The sequence below is a fragment of the Arachis stenosperma genome, chromosome 2 (assembly GCF_014773155.1).
Source record: "Arachis stenosperma cultivar V10309 chromosome 2, arast.V10309.gnm1.PFL2, whole genome shotgun sequence".
NCBI classification, from domain to species: domain Eukaryota; kingdom Viridiplantae; phylum Streptophyta; class Magnoliopsida; order Fabales; family Fabaceae; genus Arachis; species Arachis stenosperma.
Window position 1 is genome coordinate 86,501,925 of NC_080378.1, and position 20,001 is coordinate 86,521,925.

Here is a 20,001-nt window from a genome sequence, read left to right on the forward strand (position 1 = left end):
GGTGGGTGCCAGAAAACTATGCACTCCACCAACCCTCCGAACGATTCGTTATCACCACTATCCGCCACGTAATCCTCGTCCGACTCCTCCTTGCACTCCTTCGCCTCATCCACTGGAACGACGACATGAATGGGCGGTTGATGCACCACTATTTCGTGGTACATCTTATGCTTAATTGAGTGGATTTTATCCACTATTCTCACACTTATTCATGTAAATTGCATGTTTTACATTTTCCTTCCTGATTTTTGTGATATGATTGAAAACATGTTTCTTTGGTCTTAATTTAGCTAATTTTAATCCTCTCTTATTACCATTTGATGCCGTGATATGTGTGTTAATTGTTTTCAGAGATTACAGGGCAGGAATGACTTAGAGGATGAAAAGAAAGTATACAAAAGTGGAAGGAATACAAGAAGCTGAAGGAACTGCAAAGCTGTCAGCCCTGACCTCTTCACACTCAATCGATCATAACTTGAGCTACAAAGGTCCAAATGAGGCGGTTCTAGTTGCGTTGAAAAACTAACATCCGGGGCTTCACAATGATATACAATTTATCATAGTTGACCTGGCATTTAGGGATGCGCAATGCAAAGTACGCATACGCGTGGATTGTGCGAAAGTTCAGCGACGCGTACACGCGCATGAGCCACGTGCTATACGTATCAGAAATCGTCCCCATCAATTTCTGGGCTATTTTGACCCAGTGTTCGGACCAGACAACACATATTAGAGGCTGCAGAGTGGAGGAATGAAGGACATCACTTCTCATTGACATAATTTGAGATTTTTAGATGTAGTTTCTAGAGAGAGAGGCTCTCTCCTCTCTCTATGTTTTAGGATTTCTCTTAGTTTTAGATTTATTTCTTCTCAAATCCAGGTTTAATGTTTCTTTAATTTAGTTTCTCTTTTACTTTAATTGTTCTAGTACTTTGGTTTATTTATTTCTCTTGTTGAGTTATTTATTTTTCCAATTCGGCTTATGAACTCCATGTTAGATTTGATTTTCTATTTAATGCAATTTGAAGTATTTTATCTTTATGATTACTTTCTTCAATTTGTGTTATTGATGCTTTCAATAAGTTGTTTGGATTTAATATTCTCTTATTAATTTTCGTTGTTTTTATTTTGTGCCTTCCAAGTGTTTGATAAAATGCTTGGGAGGATCATAAATTAGACTTTTATGTTCTTGGCTTGGGATGATAACTTAAGAACTCTTGAGTTACTAATGTCCAAGTAATTGATGATTGGGAGCCATTAAATCTAGTTCTCACTAATTGAATTGGTGGAGAGCTAGGACTTCTGGACTTGGATTGATATAGCTCATTTAACTTTCCTTTACTACTAGTTAGAGGATGATTTAATGGGATTGATCCTTGCCAATTCTCATGTTGTGGTTAGTGATAAGGATAGAGATCCTTGACCACCAAACCTTGCCAAGACCTTTTCCTAATTATTAGTTTATTTTATTATCATTTACATTCCTTGTTCAACATTTAAAAATCCCAAAAATATACTTTTCCATAACCAATCATAAGCACACCTCCCTGCAATTCCTTGAGAGATGACCCGAGGTTTAAATACTTCGGTTATTATTTTTATAGGATTTGTTACTTGTGACAACCAATTTTTTGTATGAAAGGATTTTAGTTGGTTTAGAAGCTATACTTGCAACGAGAATTTATTTGTGAATTCTAAACCACACAAAAGTCCGATCATCAAAATGGCGCTGTTGCTGGGGAATTGCAAACTGGTGCACGAAATTGTGATCTCAATGGAGCCAACAACTTGGTACGCACAATTGTAATCTCAACTCTTTTTCACAATTTCGCACAACTAACTAGCAAGTGCACTGGGTCGTCCAAGTAATAAACCTTACGTGAGTAAGGGTCGATCCCACGGAGATTGACGGCTTGAAGCAAGCTATGGTCATCTTGTAAATCTCAGTCAGGCGGATTCAAATGGTTATAGAGTTTTGATAATTAAAAGATAAATAAACATAAAATAAAGATAGAGATACTTATGTAATTCATTGGTGGAAATTTCAGATAAGCGTATGGAGATGCGTTGTTCCTCTGAATCTCTGCTTTCCTACTGCCTTCATCCAATCCTTCATACTCCTTTCTATGGCAAGCTGTATGTTGGGTGTCACCGTTGTCAATGGCTACTTCCTGTCCTCTCAGTGAAAATGGTCCTCTACGGTTTCTGTACGGCTAATCAATCTGTCGGATTGCTCGTCTCGGATGAAAAATATCATGCGCAGATATCGTATGGCTAATCAGCTTTTGGTTCTCGATCGTGTAGGAATAGGATTTACTATCCTTTTGCGTCTGTCACCACGCCCTACAGTCGCGAGTTTGAAGCTCGTCACAGTCATCCCTTCTCAGAGCCTACTTGGAATACCACAGACAAGGTTTAGACTTTTTGGATCTCAGGAATGCTGCCAATTGATTCTAGCCTATACCATAAAGATTTTAGTCTCGGATTCAGATGCCCCATTGTCAGAGGGGAGTCAATGTGAATCGTTGATTAGAAACCCAAGAGATATACATTCAAGCTTGTTTTCATGTAGAACAGAAGTGGTTGTCAATCATGCGTTCGTAAGTGAGAATGGTGATGAGTGTCACAAAATCATCACATTCATCATGTTCTTGTGTGCGAATGAATATCCTACAATTAGAATAAGCATGAATTGAATAGAAGAACAATAGTACTTTCCATTAATACTTGAGAAACAGCAGAGCTCCACACCTTAATCTATGGTGTGTAGAAACTCCACCGTTGAAAATACATAAGTGAAAATAGGGTAGGCATGGCCGAATGGCCAGCCTCCCAAAATGTGAACAATGGTCCAGAGATGTTCCAAAAGCTCCCTAGTACAATAGTAAAAAGTTCTATTTATACTAAACTAGTTACTAGGGTTACAGAAATAAGTAAATGATGCAGAATCCACTTCCGGGCCCACTTGGTGTGTGCTTGGGCTGAGCATTGAAGCTTTCACGTGTAGAGGCCTTCTTTGGAGTTAAACGCCAGTTTGTAACTTGTTTCTGGCGTTTGACTCTAGCTTGCAACTTGTTTCTGGCGTTTAACGCCAGAATAGGGCAGAAAGCTGGCGTTGAACGCCAGTTTGCGTCATCTAAACTCGGGTAAAGTATGGACTATTATATATTACTGGAAAGCCCTGGATGTCTACTTTCCAACGCAATTAAGAGCGTGCCATTTGGGTTTCTGTAGCTCGAAAATTTCGTGTGCAGGGAGGTCAGAATCTAACAGCATCAGCAGTCCTTTTTCAGCATCTGAATAAGATTTTTGCTCAGCTCCCTCAATTTCAGCCAGAAAATACTAGAAATCACAGAAAAATACACAAACTCATAGTAAAGTCTAGAAATGTGAATTTTGCTTAAAAGCTAATAAAAATATACTAAAAAGTAGCTAGATCCTACTAAAAACTATATAAAAATAATGCCAAAAAGCGTATAAATTATCCGCTCATCACAAACATATGCCTTATTATTGGTTATTGTAAATATTTGCTTTTTTGCTTGTTTGCTAGTTTTTGTTAGTTTAGGAATTAATTGCTTATTTTTGCTAGTTTTTGCTAGTTTTTGTTTTTATTTTCTTTAGCTATTATGAACTCTCATCCCTTTGGCGATGAGTTTGGTTACAATTATGTTGTAGGAAGAGGAGATTACAATGAGAATATGCATCAAGAATGGGACAATCAAAGATGGGAGGAGGCACAAGGATTTGATCAACCCTCTTGGCAATAACCTCCTCCGGTCTCATATCGGTATAACTTCAATCCTAATGCATACCAATCGAATGGATGTGGTAGTCCTAGTTGTGCGTGTCACCAACCACCACCACATGCTTATGGACCACCTCCTTAACATAATTTTGAACCACCATACTCACAAGCACCTTACCACCAAACACCCCAATATGACCCTAATCCTTACCCACCATACCAAGAGCCCTATGAGCTATACTTAAAACCACCACCTCAATATACACCATCTCCTTATCCTTATCAAGAAGAACCACCTTCCTATCATGAACCATTCTTCCCATGCGATGAACCCTTCCAACCACCACAATATCCAATGAATGAAACCATTGGTGTACTTATTCAAGGGCAAGAAAGGATGGATAAGAAGGTACTAGAACTCACGACTGCCTTGACCGAGGTAGTAAATCGATTAGCCTCCCAACAGTTGGACACTAAAGGAACTCCCATAGCCTCATGTGGAGAATCTAATGAAGAGCGTAGCATGAAGGAGACACTAGAAACTCCAGTGGACAATGAAGAACGTAACTTTGTATTGGAACAAGTGGAGGGAGCCGTAATAGTTGAAGAGGAAGAAGTGGTTGAAGACTTAAGAGACATTGAACCTCCATGGGAATTTCGAATGGTAGAGTATTCCTCCAATAAGCTTGAAATTGATGTTGAGAAGGATAGTAAACAACCTCCAAGGCATGTTCCTTATGAAGCATTGGACGGAATAGATCAACAGGCAAGTTTCCTTGGTGATGATGATCATGAGTCAAGCTCTCCTAGTGATGAACTTGCATCCGCAATTGAACCCCTTGATTTTGAAGAACCTTCTCCAAGTGAATCTGAAAATGATATGGAGGTAGACTTTTCTCAAACTCCAACTTATGACTTGAGTGATGGGGAAGAATTAGAAGAATTTGATCAGGGTGCAGTTGAAATTGAAGAGGCTTGCAAAGAGGTGGAAGAACTCAGAGAATAGCACAAGAGAGTGGAGCTTGTAAAGCCATTGGAAATACCTCTCCCCAAGCCATCACCATCCATCTTTTCATTCAAATGGGTAAACCTCTTAGACTAATGCATAAGATTGTGTTATTTGTATTGATTTAAATATTTGGTGTTATTAGACAATATTAATATTGATTATGGTTATGCTTTAATTTTAGAGAAGAATTGGTTCTTGTTATATTTTTCTAAGTGAATTTTACCATGTCAAATAATGGTTAGAGTCTTGGAAATTTGGATATTTTCACATGCTAGCTTATAAGAAGGTATCAAGGTAATGTAATGTTAATGGTCCGATTTTCACCCGGTTTTTACCCGATATAATCGTGGACCAAAAGTGTATAGATTTCATTGGGTTTAGGGCCGGATTCGAGTCTAATAAATAGGTCCGGTATATATTTCGGGTTAGATTTGGGTCACATCAAACTCAGTTTCACCCGACCCATATACACTCATACTTGGGGCATTGTTGTAAATATGTGATTTGTATATGATGTGCAAAAATAAAAATCGTTAGCGGATAGAATTTAAATTTTGTAAGAGTTAATTATTAATATGGTGCCCGAACGATTTAAACGTTGATAAAATAATTTTTAAATATTTTGGAAATATAACAAAATAATCAATAAATATTATATTTTTTGTATTTAACAAACGACTTATCTATTTGATCTAACTTTTTGTGGCAATATTTAAAAAAATATTTCGAAAGTGCACAAAAAAATTAGAGCAAAATTTGATCTTTAGATTTTTTATTTAAAAAAAGGTTATTCACAATAAAATATTTTTTATAAAAAAATTCACTTAACATAAAATTATCAAATTTTAAAGATGAAAAGATCTTATCTTTTAATATTATTTGTAAAAAATTATATCAAAATTTAATCTTTAAATTTTTTTTAGAATATATATTTATTATCTAGTTCTTTTTGTCTTGTTTTTTAATATTGTAGAGTCTTATTTGTCAATAACATCTTTTGAAGTTATTTTTGTTAGCGTGTGAATTTTCGATTACCATTTTAATAATTTATTCAATTTTATAATGTTGTGCTTAATGTATATAAATAGGTTTATAAATAACACTAAAAATTGAACTTTAACAAAAGTTACAATAAATAATTAAGAGCCATAATATTAGTTTAATATATAAAACTGTGACATCTGAAATGAATTGCAGCAACAAGAGATTTAGCATAAGAAAAATCAGCAATATTTTTTAGATAGAATTTCACAATAACTTTTGAATTCAGCTCAATAGTTAGATTAAAAATATTAAAATCGATAGTTAGATCAATCTAAGAAGAATTCTCCATAATTCAACCTGAGTAATAGAGCAAATACCCAAATTAGCATTGAAATATGCCAAAAATTTACTATCATGATCTCTTATTATATCATCGCAAGCCGCATTTCCTTCTTTTATGACTGAACCATTAGTATTTAATTTGAAGAATGACGAGGTAGGGACATCCATCATTTGTTTCTCAAAAAAAAGAACCAACTCTACTCCTGGTTCGAAAAGTTCGGATTGTGCAAAATAGTAGTCTTTAGCTAAATGGAGAGAAGTCCAACAAATGGAATAGTGGTCAGCTCAAAAATAAACTTGTTCTGCCAAAGCTAAAGGATATTCATTGTGCAAACAAAGACAGGGGTCAAGAAACACCTTGGTGGTGGGATTGAGCCGATAGATTTTCCAAGAGTCATAGGTAAAGCGGCTTATTGAAAACAGTATCCATATTCAATGTATTATATATGTTCTTCCACGTCTAGTGCACGACTTTACAATCCTGGAGAACATAGAGCAAAAATTCAGGATAGATACCACAAAAATTATCAGGTGTCATTCTTCTTCGAAAATGAAGTTCATTTGTGAAAAGAGTTATTTGCTACTAGCCAACAAAATGCACGAAGTTGTTATGGGGCTTACAATTTTCAAACCTTCATGAAAGCACATCTGATCCACAACCTCCAAATAAATCAAACAACCTGATTTAATGGTAAAAAAAAAAAAAATCTATAGCTGAGTGTAACCAAGCAACTTGGTCCTCTCCCATATGATCTCCCGTAATTTAATTGCAGCCAAGATAGGGACCCAATCTTCATTTAGAAAATTATCAAGGAAATTAAAATTTCAGCTTGAGTCAACCACATATTCTACCACTTTGTCCTCCATTCGCTTTTCTATAAAAAATTCAGGAACAAGGTCAGCTAGTCTCTGCACACCAACCACATATTCTACCACTTTGTCCTCCATTCGCTTTTCTATAAAAAATTCAGGAACAAGGTCAGCTAGTCTCTGCACACCAGGTATCCAATGGTTAGTCCACATATTCACCTGATTTCTAGCACCCAGCCTTCAAATGAATTTTTTCGCAAAGGTTGCTCAAAACTGATAGATACCTTTTCATACATTAGAACAAGATTGAGGCTTGTTAATGATTAGAATTTGATTATTCACGCATCTATATTTGCTCTGTAAGACCTGTACCTATAGAATATCTGAATGGTGAATCATCTTTTAAGCTAGTTTCATCATGCAAGCATTATTTAGAGTTCTGGCTGGTCTAAAACCTAGTTCTCCCTAATCTTTAGTAGACAAATTTTCTCCCAACTAAGGAGATTGGCTTCTTACCATCAAAAAATTTTTTCCATATGAAATTTCTACAAATGCCATCAATTTATCACAAACACTTAGTGGAATCGTCATGGTTTGCATTAAATAAGAAGGGATGGTAGCTAATGTAGATTGCGTTAAGGTAACCCTTTTCGCAAGAGAAAAATTTTGATCCTTTTAGGAACTTAGTCGGCTGGTCATAATCTGTAGTAAAAAACATTTTAAATTATAATTATTTTATAAAATAAATTTAATTTTGATACACTGTCAGTGTAAAACCATTTTAGACGTGCATCCAATTATATAACGTCATATTAGTAAAAATAACAACTTTTTACATTTACCACGTAAAGTCGTGAATGGTCATCCAAAAATATGGTTATGATTGCACGACTGCGTTTTACACCACCAACGCATGGAAATTAAATTTTTATAAAAATATGTAAATTAATTTAGTATCATAATCACCATTCCGGATTTTTTTTTAATATTTATAGTGGTTTCTTCAAGTTATCATGCCTTAGCTTGGGCTTAGGTGGAGCTACTCCTGCAGCGTTTTTGCAATAATGCAAACTTGGAAACCAATCTGAGGCGTCGGCCACTGATTCTATATTTTTAATGTGTATAATCTGAGTAATAAATTTGGTTGATTCTAAATTCGATGAAGAATCATAGCATGCTCTAATTTATAAAAACCTCAGCACTTAAACTTTCAAAAAGCAAAAACCCAAAATACACGCATGCACACTATGCAAGTAATCATATTAATACAATAAGAAACTGAAAAAACAAATAATTACATTCACAAGTTGTCCTCTATGCTTTATAGACATGATAATAATAATAATACCTCAAAAGCTACATCAACAAAGAACGGAAGATCAAACTAATGATCACAAGAAAAATATGATTACAGATCATATCCCACCAAGGCAAACAACAAACGCAAAGGGTGGGGGAATGACTTGTACTAAGGCTTAAAAACTGCTTATTTTAACTACATTTTGAGCTTTATTGGGGCTATGATAAAGTTTATTTACACCCTAAAACATAACAACATGGAATACTAGGTGCTAGTGATGAATACTGAATACCAAAGTAGCTACCGAAGTTGGTTGCCATTTACAATTTCCAGAGTGCCATAGGCACAAAACTCATGAACTTTCACTAGATTCCCAAGAAGCACTTTGGCAGCGTCTTTTCCTCAAGCTCACCTGAAAACATAAGGGGGGTATATAGTAAGCACCAGTCACCAAGCAAGATAGCAATGAGAAACAGTAATACTTATTTTTTCACAGAATACACTTTCAATAACTTGTAAATTGTCACAATTTTAGACTTGAAGCTTCTAAATTGCCTTAATTTTACACCTAACGTTTCAAATTGTTGTTAGATGTACCCATATAACCAATGGCAGAGGTTGATGTGACAATTGGCTAAAAGGTAGATCTGACAACATTTGGAAATGTTTTACGTAAAATAGAGATAATTTAAATGTTAGGCATAAAGTCGAAAAATTTGAAACATTTTAGGAGTGAAAAGTGTACTTCAGGCCTTATTCTTTCAATAAGAAAATAGATGTGCTGTGGTATCTTGGAATAACAAATGCAAAAAGTTGAATACACCAGGAATTTCAGTATCCTAAATTATTGAACTAGCAGCAGCCGATATCTATTTAAGCATATATTAAGTGTTGCACAAGAAAATATATTTTCAACTTTTCTCATACCACAGCTCTTAACGATAGTGGGTTTGGAAACAGAGACAAAGGTTTGGATACAAGCTATGCACATATAAATACAGTTCAAGATGTGTAGAGGAAGGTGCAATTTTGTGTCCACTAATCTAAGAACCAGATTCGAATTGCTTGTCTTATATGTTCTAGCTTGTAGAAACAGTAAATAATCACATGTTGTGAATAAACAGTTGCAGCAAAAAACATAATTTCAAAGACAATTACTTTGTTAAAATTTAAGTGGCAAGTAGGTAAGAAGTCTCAAATTATACCTTAACAGATGAAGGAGGCAAGGAAGCTCCACGAGCAATGTTTCTCAATTCTTTAGTCTGTAGAATCTGGCCTGATATCTCCTCTAAAAGATTCGACTGAACCCTTTCACTTTCTCCATTCTCTGCAAAGATATACAATTTTCCTTTCTCATGCTGTATCATCTTCAGCCTTTCACCGAGCTTCTCGATCTCCGTGTCAATCTTCAGCTTTTCATTGTTGTTTAAACATGAAGAATCCCTTCCTGAATCATTGCCTGTCCTAGGACACTTACTCACTATATTATTATTTGTTTTATTTTCCTGTTCCCTAAGTTCTATGTTGTCATCAACAACATGGACATCAAGAACATCCGGCTCAGTATCATGTTCTATGTCTTTTGCCCGCATTTCTCCACCTTCCATGCTGATACAAGTTGGAGCTAACATGTAATCCGAGGAAATATTAGAGGGTTCATCTTTCTTGACTGATATAGTGCATTCATTCTGCAGTACCTCTTCATGTGTTTCGAGCATAATAGGAAGTGCTTGTTCCCATTCATCCGATAACACCCTTGGCTTGCCATTATTTGACCTGTCACTTCCTCTCAAACCCATCTGCCTATAAGCTTCGAGCTCCTTTTCCAGAAAGTGATTCTCCCTTTCCCTCCTTATGAGGATCTCTTGCAGAATAATCATCTCCTCTTCATCGTAAGTGAATCGTTCTTCTATCATCCTCTGATATTGCCTCATTTCCATTTCCATTGATGCCTTCTCCTCCTGCAAACGAGATATCATAGCCATGGCTTCATCAGCAGCAGTAGCGGCTGCAGCTCTCTCCTTCTCTAGCTCTAGGTAGAGTGCAGCATAGGCAGCTTTCTCTTCTTCTAGTGCGTCTTCCAAAATCTTGATCCGTTCTTCTCCATTCCCGTGAACCTGGACTGCGTCTCGCACGCTATTGATGTAATTTTCCAACAAAGAAGAACATTTGTCTTGGCCTGGACTATCCACCATTGATCCATTAAATTCATAACTATCACATGTCTTTACATCCAAATCATGGCCAGTTTGAACATCATCAACATCTAAATATCAAGGACGACAGATGAACAAGTAGTTAAAAGCCAATATTCAGCATGCAGAGAATAACAATTATATAAGAGATTGCTCAACAAGAATGTAAAAGTCCAATGTCACATTTTCTATATTAAGTGATTCCATCTAGTTACCATGTCTGAAACATATGAATAACATTTATCAACAAAATCAAGCAAGAACCATAAATAGCACAAATATATGAAAGATAAGTGTTGCATATCTTAATAACCCTCCAACGTTCACAGGAATAACATGTAACTTCAACTGAAATCGTTGTATGAACCACAATTTGTACAGATAACTTCTCACTTACCAAGTACAGCAACTTCTTTCCTTGGATCAGGATTTATCTTTTCCTTGGTTTTTCCTGCAATCCCATCGTCACAAGGCAAGAGCGAAGTAGAAGCAACATTAGACTGCATACTATCAGAACAACTAACCAAAGTCAACTTCCCAGAACCATAATTATTAGCCCTCCGACGACGCCGAATTCCGGATCTTCTTTTCAAGCTCATAACCCTCTTCCCCTTAGCATCATAACCATTTTCATTCTCAACCAAAGGAAGCAAACGAGGCCCCGAACACGAACTACAAGAAGCCTCATCCTCCAACTCAACAACATCCCTATCATTGCCACATGAATGCCCCTTCACCCTAACAAGATCAAAAGGGAACCTATTCACTGCCATCACTTGAATTGAGCATATCTTTGTTGAAGGCCATTCAAATAACAGTTTGTGAACACAGAAAGTGCTGTTCATATACCCAAAACTACCCTTGCAGGGGCATGGCATAAAGAGTCCAAAAAACCAGAAGAATTTGGAGGCAAAGAAAGCAAAAGCTGACCCACATAGCAAGAAGTAAGCTATAACAAGGTCAATAAATGCTCCAATCAGACCTCCAAGGGTCCAAGAATGAGATTCATGCAAATCCATGTTCTCCCCCTTTATGAACTCAAAACCCGAGTTTCCCCTTCAAGAAGAAGCATTTCACCATCACAAAAACAACACACACCAAGCAAAATCCAAAATTTCCATACACCAAAATATCTCAATTCAAAAGCAGAAAGGGTTCAAGATCAAACCTCAAAGCAGGTGATGATAGAATAACTTGAAGAAAAATACAAAAAAACAACAGAAACTCAAGATCATGCTTAAAATGAACAATTACAAGCTCGCAAATTCCAATTTCAATTTCCAAAACCCTGAACACTATTCTTCGTTGCTAAACGACAAAAGATAATAAGAACAAATTGGATTTAGGAGGAGGTTGGTGGTTAATAGTTGAGAATTTAAGTAGGAATAGTAAAAGGCCCAAAAGGAGATTAGATTAATGAAGAACAATAACAGTAATGGTGAAGGTAATGATGATTGTGCAATGAATTTTTATGAAGATTCCCATGTGATGTTTTTAAAGAAAGAACTATAATAAAATGGTTTTGTTTTATTGCATCATGCGCTTCAAACAACTTTTCTATTTTCCTTTTTTTTTTTTTTTTTCATTTCATTGTGCGCTTGATTGAGACAAAGACTAGTATGCTCTCTTTGGCTGCTTTCTTAGAACAAAGGGAAAGTGCAATTAATATAGGCGCGCAGTGAAGTCAAACGACGCCGTTTGGCAGCTAACTATTTTTTCGATTTTTTATTATATTAGTCGAAAAGAATAAGGACTAATTCCTGTCACACGTTAAAATTCTAGTTAAAATTTTGTCAATAACTAATAAATTTACAAGACAAAATTGGAACCTAACATTTATTTAAATCAACTATTAAACTATTCCAACTTGATTTTTGGTATCTAACTATATGCGAGTATATGTAATCTGCCACGTGGTGCATGTGAGGCAGCAAGGAGAGTGGATTTTTTTTTTTCAAATAAAATAAAAAAATAATTAATTCTCCAAACCCTATTTTGCAGCTTTAATTATCAAGATGTAATTTTTTTTTGGTAATTAGGGGGAGTTCGCTGTATCCCGACGAACTATATGTTAGATTTTGAAAATAAAAATATGGCTGCTGGAGAGTAGATCATTAAAGCACAATATTAGTTTTCATTTTTAAGGTTGACATTTTCTCTATGATGTCAAAAAATTCATTGTTATCCATTTTTTACGATGGTAAAATAGTGCATGACGAATAAATTTCTATAGTTTTTAGATTTGGACAACCGATATTCACTTATATGACATTGGAGGTTGACAGTTTAACACATTTGAAGAATTTGATATTGCATTCCGTCAGACAGCAAGAAAAACAAAGGATGAAAAAAATTTACTATAGATATCCGACCGAAGTAGATGACAGTTTGTTTTATAGAAAGTATGTTACACTCGTATTGTGTCTGTTACTATTATATTTTTGAGATAACGGTTGTGAGAAATACGTTTGTTGTGTTGAATTAGGTACCATTTGCGCGACGATGAGGATGTACGACTCATACGGTTGTGGCACAATCGATGGACAAATATTCATCTGTTGGAATTATTCATGTATCTCGTTGAGGTGGGTGCCCGAGGATCCTCTGCAGATACTGTCGATAATAGTCCGTTGAGTGGAGCTGTTAGATGAACTATCAGAAAGACTATGGTGGACCTAAATATGCTACCCGAGGGGAGTCAGGAGGGGTCTAATGTTGAAACTTGTAATGTTGACTTGATGAACGATGGGGTTGAAAGTCATGATGGCTCTGCTATTAGAGATCCGATGATGGATCAATATGAAGTTAACCCTGATGACGTAGACAATGCCGATGAAAAACTAGCTGAAATTTCTGATGATGATGACGAGGAAGAAGAGATGAACTACTACAGTGACACTCAGATTGCTCTTACACAGCCCGCCATCTCTCGACCATATGACCGGCCGGATCATTTCACGAGGTTGAATCTCGATGCAATGACTTCGGATTCGTCGTTTACCCAGGGAGGCCTTGAAGAGGATCCAAGCAATGAGTTTGAGGTTGGACAACAATTTAAAGATAAGGAAGAAGTGATGTTGGCAGTTAAGTAGTACAGCATTAGGAGGGCTCACATATCTCCTCAATCGTGCGTCCCTAATAGTGCTGCTCCCACCCACCGATGCACCCGCTCATAGGATCACTGTCAATCCTAAGCCCTAGCTGGTAGGCTATGTCATGCAGGGTGATAGTCATCTCCCCACACAGTAGATGAAACGTGTGGGACTCAGGTCTCCACCTCTCTATCAAAACCGAGGCAAGCGGCCAGTCATGCTCGAACTCGACCATATAGGCCACATACTCAAACCCAGCTCGTCTGAGATATGGCCTAATCTGCTCCGGTGGCCGTGCCATCAAATTCCGCCTGGTGCGCAGTACCCGAGGTGCCTACTAAACGAAAACAAAAAAACATAAAAAAAGGGGACGATTAACACATAAAATTAGAGTTTTATTGCTAATTAATTATAAAAAAATAAAAAACAGTTAGAAAAGTGTACCACTCTATCAAGCTTGCCAGCAATGTGCTCAATGTGATCCAGTTTACACATCTCACCCTATAACCCAACAGCTGCTCCTCCATCTAAATACAATCCAGCAAAATAAAATCATAAACACTGAACTCACCTTTTACGTTAACCAAATTATTAAATAAAAAAATATATTTAATTATTTGACTCGACTTATAAATTTAATAATTCTAATTCTTTCCCAACTAACTGAACTCTAAAATTTTTCAAATCAAAATTTTTCTCATCCAACTTAACTTGATTAATTCTTCCACTAATTACCTTCTGAGTCACAACTTAAACTAATTATTCTAACTAAACTAACTAATAATTTACTTTGTTATACTAATTACCAAGTTATAGACAATAAACAACAGCTATACTTAAAAACAATTACATAACAAATTTTAACTAACATAAAAAATAATTAACAGTAAATCTAACTAACATGTCATCGGTAACTCAGTAACTTTAACTAACAAACAACCTATAACTAAATTATTTTAACTAACATGTCAACAGTTACGCTAACTAAGCTAAAAAAACTAACTCTAAGTAAGCAAAAAATTTAACTCTAACTAAAATATTATTTACTGACATAAAATTAAGAATGTCGTCTGCAATGAACTTCACGTGCATCCAAAAGACAAGATAAAAGAGGAAGACAGTGAATTTTGAAGAGAGATTGTACAAGAATAGGTCAAACCTAAATGGTCCCACTGGGTTTATGTAGAGTTCGTCGGGGGTGCAGCGAACTCTATATAAATTATAGAGTTCATCGGCGGTACGGTGAACTCCCCCTAATTACCAAAAAAAAATTGTATCCTGGTAATTAAAGCTAGAAAATGGGGTTTGGGAAATTAATTATTTTTTTATTTTATTAGAGAAAAAAATCCCAAGAAGTGTGGTGTTATTGAATTTGGATCCTCTAAATTTTAAATTTTTATTTTAGAGGGTAAAGTGTAATCTCTCACCCTTAAATAGTTTCTCTCTCATAATTTTTTTTGGTCCCACTTATAAAATAAATGGTGAGAGATCACACTTTATTCTCTAAAGTAAAATTCAAAATTTAAAAGATGTAAATCCGGTGTTATTAGCTTAGTCTAGATGGTTGCACCAATTTCTCCATTCTAAGATATGCACGAGAGTCATGAAGATATAAAACACAATAACTCGATAAGTTGTCAAATCATGACATTAAAGGTGAAAAACGACTATGTGACTATATTGAAAAGATGTATGTTATACAAAATTCTCTAACTATCATCCAAAAATACTACGAACTTAAGTATCATAGTGTTTTGCAGGTTGTCTTCCCGCTTAATACCAACTTGACATGGATTAAAATTGTTGTTACTCACTAGTTCAAAAACTCTACTTAAGCTACAAATAAAAACACATGACGGAAAATATACTACAACCTTATTTTTATGTATGTATCCTAGACATTTATTATAGGAAAAGAAAGGCTTCTTTAATAAACAATGGAAACATGGTTCATCAGTTTATCTAGGAAAATGCCAAATTACAAACAAATAAATAAAGGAGATGATATCAAACAAAGAAAATTAAGTAGGCCGCATGATGAGCGGATAATTTATACGCTTTTTGGCATTGTTTTTATATAGTTTTTAGTATGATTTAGTTAGTTTTTAGTATATTTTTATTATTTTTTAAGCAAAAATCACATTTCTGGACTTTACTATGAGTTTTTATGTTTTTCTATGATTTCAGGTATTTTCTGGCTGAAATTGAGGGACCTGAGCAAAAATCTGATTCAGAGGCTGAAGAAGGATTGCTGATGCTGTTGGATTCTGACCTCCCTGCACTCGAAATAGAATTTTTGGAGCTACAGAATTTCAAATGGCGCGCTCTCAATTGCATTGGAAAGTAGACATCCAGGGCTTTTCAGAAATATATAATAGTTCATACTTTGTTCGAGTTTAGACGATGCAAACTGGCATTTAACGCCAGCTTTCTGCCATATTCTGGCGTTAAACGCCAGAAACAAGTTGCAAAGCAGAGTCAAACGCCAGAAACAAGTTACAAACTGGCGTTCAACTCCAAGGAAGACCTCTACACGTGAAAGCTTCAATGCTCAGCCCAAACACACACCAAGTGGGCCAGAAAGTGGATTTCTGCATCATTTACTTAATTCTGTAACCCTAGTAACTAGTCTAGTATAAATAGGACTTTTTACTATCGTATTTTCATCTTTGGATTATCGTTGGATCCTTTGATCACATTTTGGGGGCTGGCCTCTCGGCCATGCCTGGACCATTATCATTTATGTATTTTCAACGGTGGAGTTTCTACACACCATAGATTAAGGGTGTGGAGCTCTGCTGTTCCTCGAGTATTAATGCGATTACTACTATTTTCTATTCAATTCATGCTTATTCTTATTCTAAGATATTCATTCGCACTTCAACTTGATGAATGTGATGATCAGTGACACTCATCACCATTCTCACTTATGAACGCGTGCCTGACAAACACTTTCGTTCTACCTGCGAAAGCTAGAGTGTGTATCTCTTGGATTCCTGATCCACGACACATGGGTGCCTCTCCTGACAATAGAGCCTTTCATCCCGTCAGATCAGAGTCTTCGTGGTATAAGCTAGAATCCATTGGCAGCATTCTTGAGATCCGGAAAGTCTAAACCTTGTCTGTGGTATTCCTAGTAGGATCTGGGATGGGATGACTGTGACGAGCTTCAAACTCGCGACTGTTGGGCGTGGTGACAGACGCAAAAGGATAGTAAATCCTATTCCTACATGATCGAGAACCAACAGCTGATTAGCTATGCGAGAAACCGTAGAGGACCCTTTTCACTGAGAGGATGGGAAGTAGCCATTGACAACGGTGATGCCCTACATACAGCTTGCTAGGAAAAGGAGTATGAAGGATTGGATGAAGGCAGTAGGAAAGCAGAGATTCAAGAGGGATAAAGCATCTCCATACACTTATCTGAAATTTCCACCAATGATTTACATAAGTATCTCTATCTTTATTTTCTGTTTATTTATCTTTTAATTATTAAAACTCTATAACCATTTGAATCCGCCTAACTGAGATTTACAAGGTGACCATAGCTTGCTTCAAGCCGACAATCTCCGTGGGATTGACCCTTACTCACGTAAGGTTTATTACTTGGACGACCCAGTGCACTTGCTGGTTAGTTGCGCGAAGTTGTGAAAAAGAGTGATATTACAATTGTGCGTACCAAGTTGTTGGCGCCATTGAGATCATAATTTTGTGCACCAAGTTTTTGGCGCCGTTGCCGAGGATTGTTCGAGTTTGGACAACTGACGGTTCATCTTGTTGCTTAGATTAGGTAATTTTCTTCTTGTTTCAACCTTTATTTTATTTTCAAAAAGTTTTCAAAAATCTTTCAAAATTTTTCTTCTTTTTCGTTTTTCTAAAAATAATTTTCGAAAAAAAAATTAATAAAATCATAAAAACCAAAAATATTTTGTGTTTTTTGTTTGAGTTTAGTGTCATTTTTTAAGTTTGGTGTCAATTACATGTTTTTAAAATTTGTGCATTTTTCGAAAAATTCATGCATTGCATTCTTCATGATCTTCAAGTTGTTCTTGATAAGTCTTCTTGTTTGATCTTCATATTTTCTTGTTTTGTGTCTTACCTTGTTTTTCATATGCATTTTTAGTTTGTTAGTGTCTAAACATGAAAAATTTCTAAGTTTGGTGTCTTGCATATTTTTCTTTTCTTAAAAATTTTTCAAAAATAAGTTCTTGGTGTTCATCTTGACATTCAAAGTGTACTTGCATGCATTATGTGTTTTGATCTTAAATTTTCATGTCTTGAGTTATTTTGTTGTTTTTCTCTTTTCTCATTAAAATTCAAAAATAAAAAATATATATTTTCCTTATTTTACTCATAAATTTTGAAATCTTTGGGTTGACTTAGTCAAAAAAATTTTAAAATTAGTTGTTTCTTGTTAGTCAAATCAAGATTTCAATTTCAAAAATCCTATCTTTTCAAAATCTTTTTCAAAAATCAAATCTTTTTCATATTTTTTTCTTAATATTTTCGAAAATTTTAAAAAGTGTTTTCAAAATCTTTTTCTTAATTTTATCTCATAATTTTTGAAAACTTTACTAACAATTAATGTGATTGATTAAAAATTTTGAAGTTTGTTACTTTCTTGTTAAGAAAGGTTCAATCTTTAAATTCTAGAATCATATCTTTTAGTTTCTTGTTAGTCAAGTCATCAATTTTAAAAATCAAATCTTTTTAATTTCCTTTTCAAATCTTTTTCAAAATAATTTTCAATCATATCTTTTCAATCATATCTTTTTTTTTCAAATCATATCTTTTTCAAAAATTTGATTTCAAAAAATCTTTTCTAACTTCCTATCTTTTCAAAATTGATTTTCAAATCTTTTTCAACTAACTAATTGACTTTTTGTCTATTTCTTATCTTTTTCAAAACCACCTAACTACTTTTCTCTCTCTAATTTTCGAAAATTCCTCACCCTTTTTCAAAATTCTTTTTAATTAACTAAATATTTCAAATTTTAATTTTAATTTTATTTCTTCTCTTAATTTTTGGATTTTAACTAATAATTAAAATAAAAACAAAAATATTTTTCTTCTCTCTTTTAGTTAATATTTGAATTCCCTCTCTCTCTCTCTCTCTCATCTTTTTCTATTTATTCATTCATTTACTAGCACTTCTCTTCATCTCAAAATTCAAACCCTCTCTTCTCCTCTGTGTTCGAATTTTTCTCTTCTCCTTCTTCTATTCTTTTCTTCTTCTACTCACATAAAGGAATCTCTATACTGTGACATAGAGGATTCCTCTTCTTTTCTGTTATCTTCTTTTTCATATGAGCAGGAGCAAGGACAAGGACATTCTTGTTGAAGCAGATCCTGAACCTGAAAGGACTCTGAAGAGGAAGCTAAGAGCAGCTAGAACACAACGCTCTAAAGAGGATTTTACTGAAATTTTTGAAAAAGAAGTAGAGATGGCCGAACCCAATAACAATGGTGGAGGTGCAAGGAAGATGCTTGGTGACTTTACTGCACCAAATTCCAACTTACATGGAAGAAGCATCTCAATCCCTGCCATTGGAGCAAACAATTTTGAGCTAAAGTCTCAATTAGTTTCTCTGATGCAACAGAATTGCAAGTTTTATGGACTTCCATCAGAAGATCCTTTTTAGTTCTTAACTGAATTCTTGCAAATCTGTGATACTGTTAAGACCAATGGGGTTGATCTCAAGGTCTACATGCTTATGCTTTTTTCCTTTTGCTGTAAGAGACAGAGCTAGAGTATGGTTGGACTCTCAATCTAAAGATAGCCTAAACTCTTGGGATAAGTTGGTCACGATTTTCTTAGCCAAGTTCTTTCCTTCTCAAAAGCTAAGTAAGCTTAGAGTGGATGTTCAAACCTTCAGACAGAAAGAAGGTGAATCCTTCTATGAAGCTTGGGAGAGATACAAGCAACTGACCAAAAAGTGTCCTTCTGTCATGCTTTCAGAATGGACCATCCTGGATATATTCAATGATGGTCTGTCTGAATTGTCTAAGATATTATTAGACCATTCTTCAGGTGGATCTATTCACCTGAAGAAAACGCCTGTAGAAGCTCAGGAACACATTGACATGGTTACAAATAACCAGTTCATGTACACTTCTGAAAGGAATCCTGTGAATAATGGGACGCCTCAGAGGAAGGGAGTTCTTGAAATTGATGCTCTGAATGCCATATTGGCTCAGAATAAAATGTTGACTCATCAAGTCAACATGATTTCTCAGAGTCTGAATGGATTGTAAAATGCATCCAACAGTACTAAAGAGGTATCTTCTGAAGAAGAAGCCTATGATCCTGAGAACCCTGCAATAGCAGAGGTGAATTACATGGGTGAAGCCTATGGAAATACCTATAATCCCTCATGGAGAAATCATCCAAATCTCTCATGGAAGGATCAACAAAAGCCTCAACAAGGCTTTAATAATGGTGGAAGAAACAGGTTTAGCAATAGCAAGCCTTTTCCATCATCATCTCAGCAACAGATAGATAATTCTGAGCAGAACCCATC

At 35.3% G+C, this 20,001-nt stretch overlaps 1 protein-coding gene and 1 non-coding gene across 2 annotated transcripts; both read right to left on the reverse strand.

Annotated features, from left to right (window-relative positions):
• Positions 1–8,147: 8,147 nt before the first annotated feature.
• Positions 8,148–11,960, reverse strand: LOC130961060 (probable myosin-binding protein 6). The gene is made up of 4 exons (XM_057886708.1): positions 11,557–11,960; positions 10,786–11,444; positions 9,399–10,459; positions 8,148–8,605 (listed from the first exon to the last, which is right to left on the reverse strand). Exons 2-4 carry the CDS (start codon positions 11,405–11,407, stop codon positions 8,546–8,548), a joined length of 1,743 nt encoding a protein of 580 aa, XP_057742691.1. The 5' UTR covers positions 11,408–11,444; positions 11,557–11,960; the 3' UTR covers positions 8,148–8,545.
• Positions 11,961–19,327: 7,367 nt separating this feature from the next.
• LOC130964732 (small nucleolar RNA R71) lies at positions 19,328–19,435 on the reverse strand. The gene has a single exon (XR_009080808.1). It is a non-coding gene; the product is annotated as a small nucleolar RNA R71 (small nucleolar RNA).
• Between the last annotated feature and the right edge of the window lie 566 nt (positions 19,436–20,001).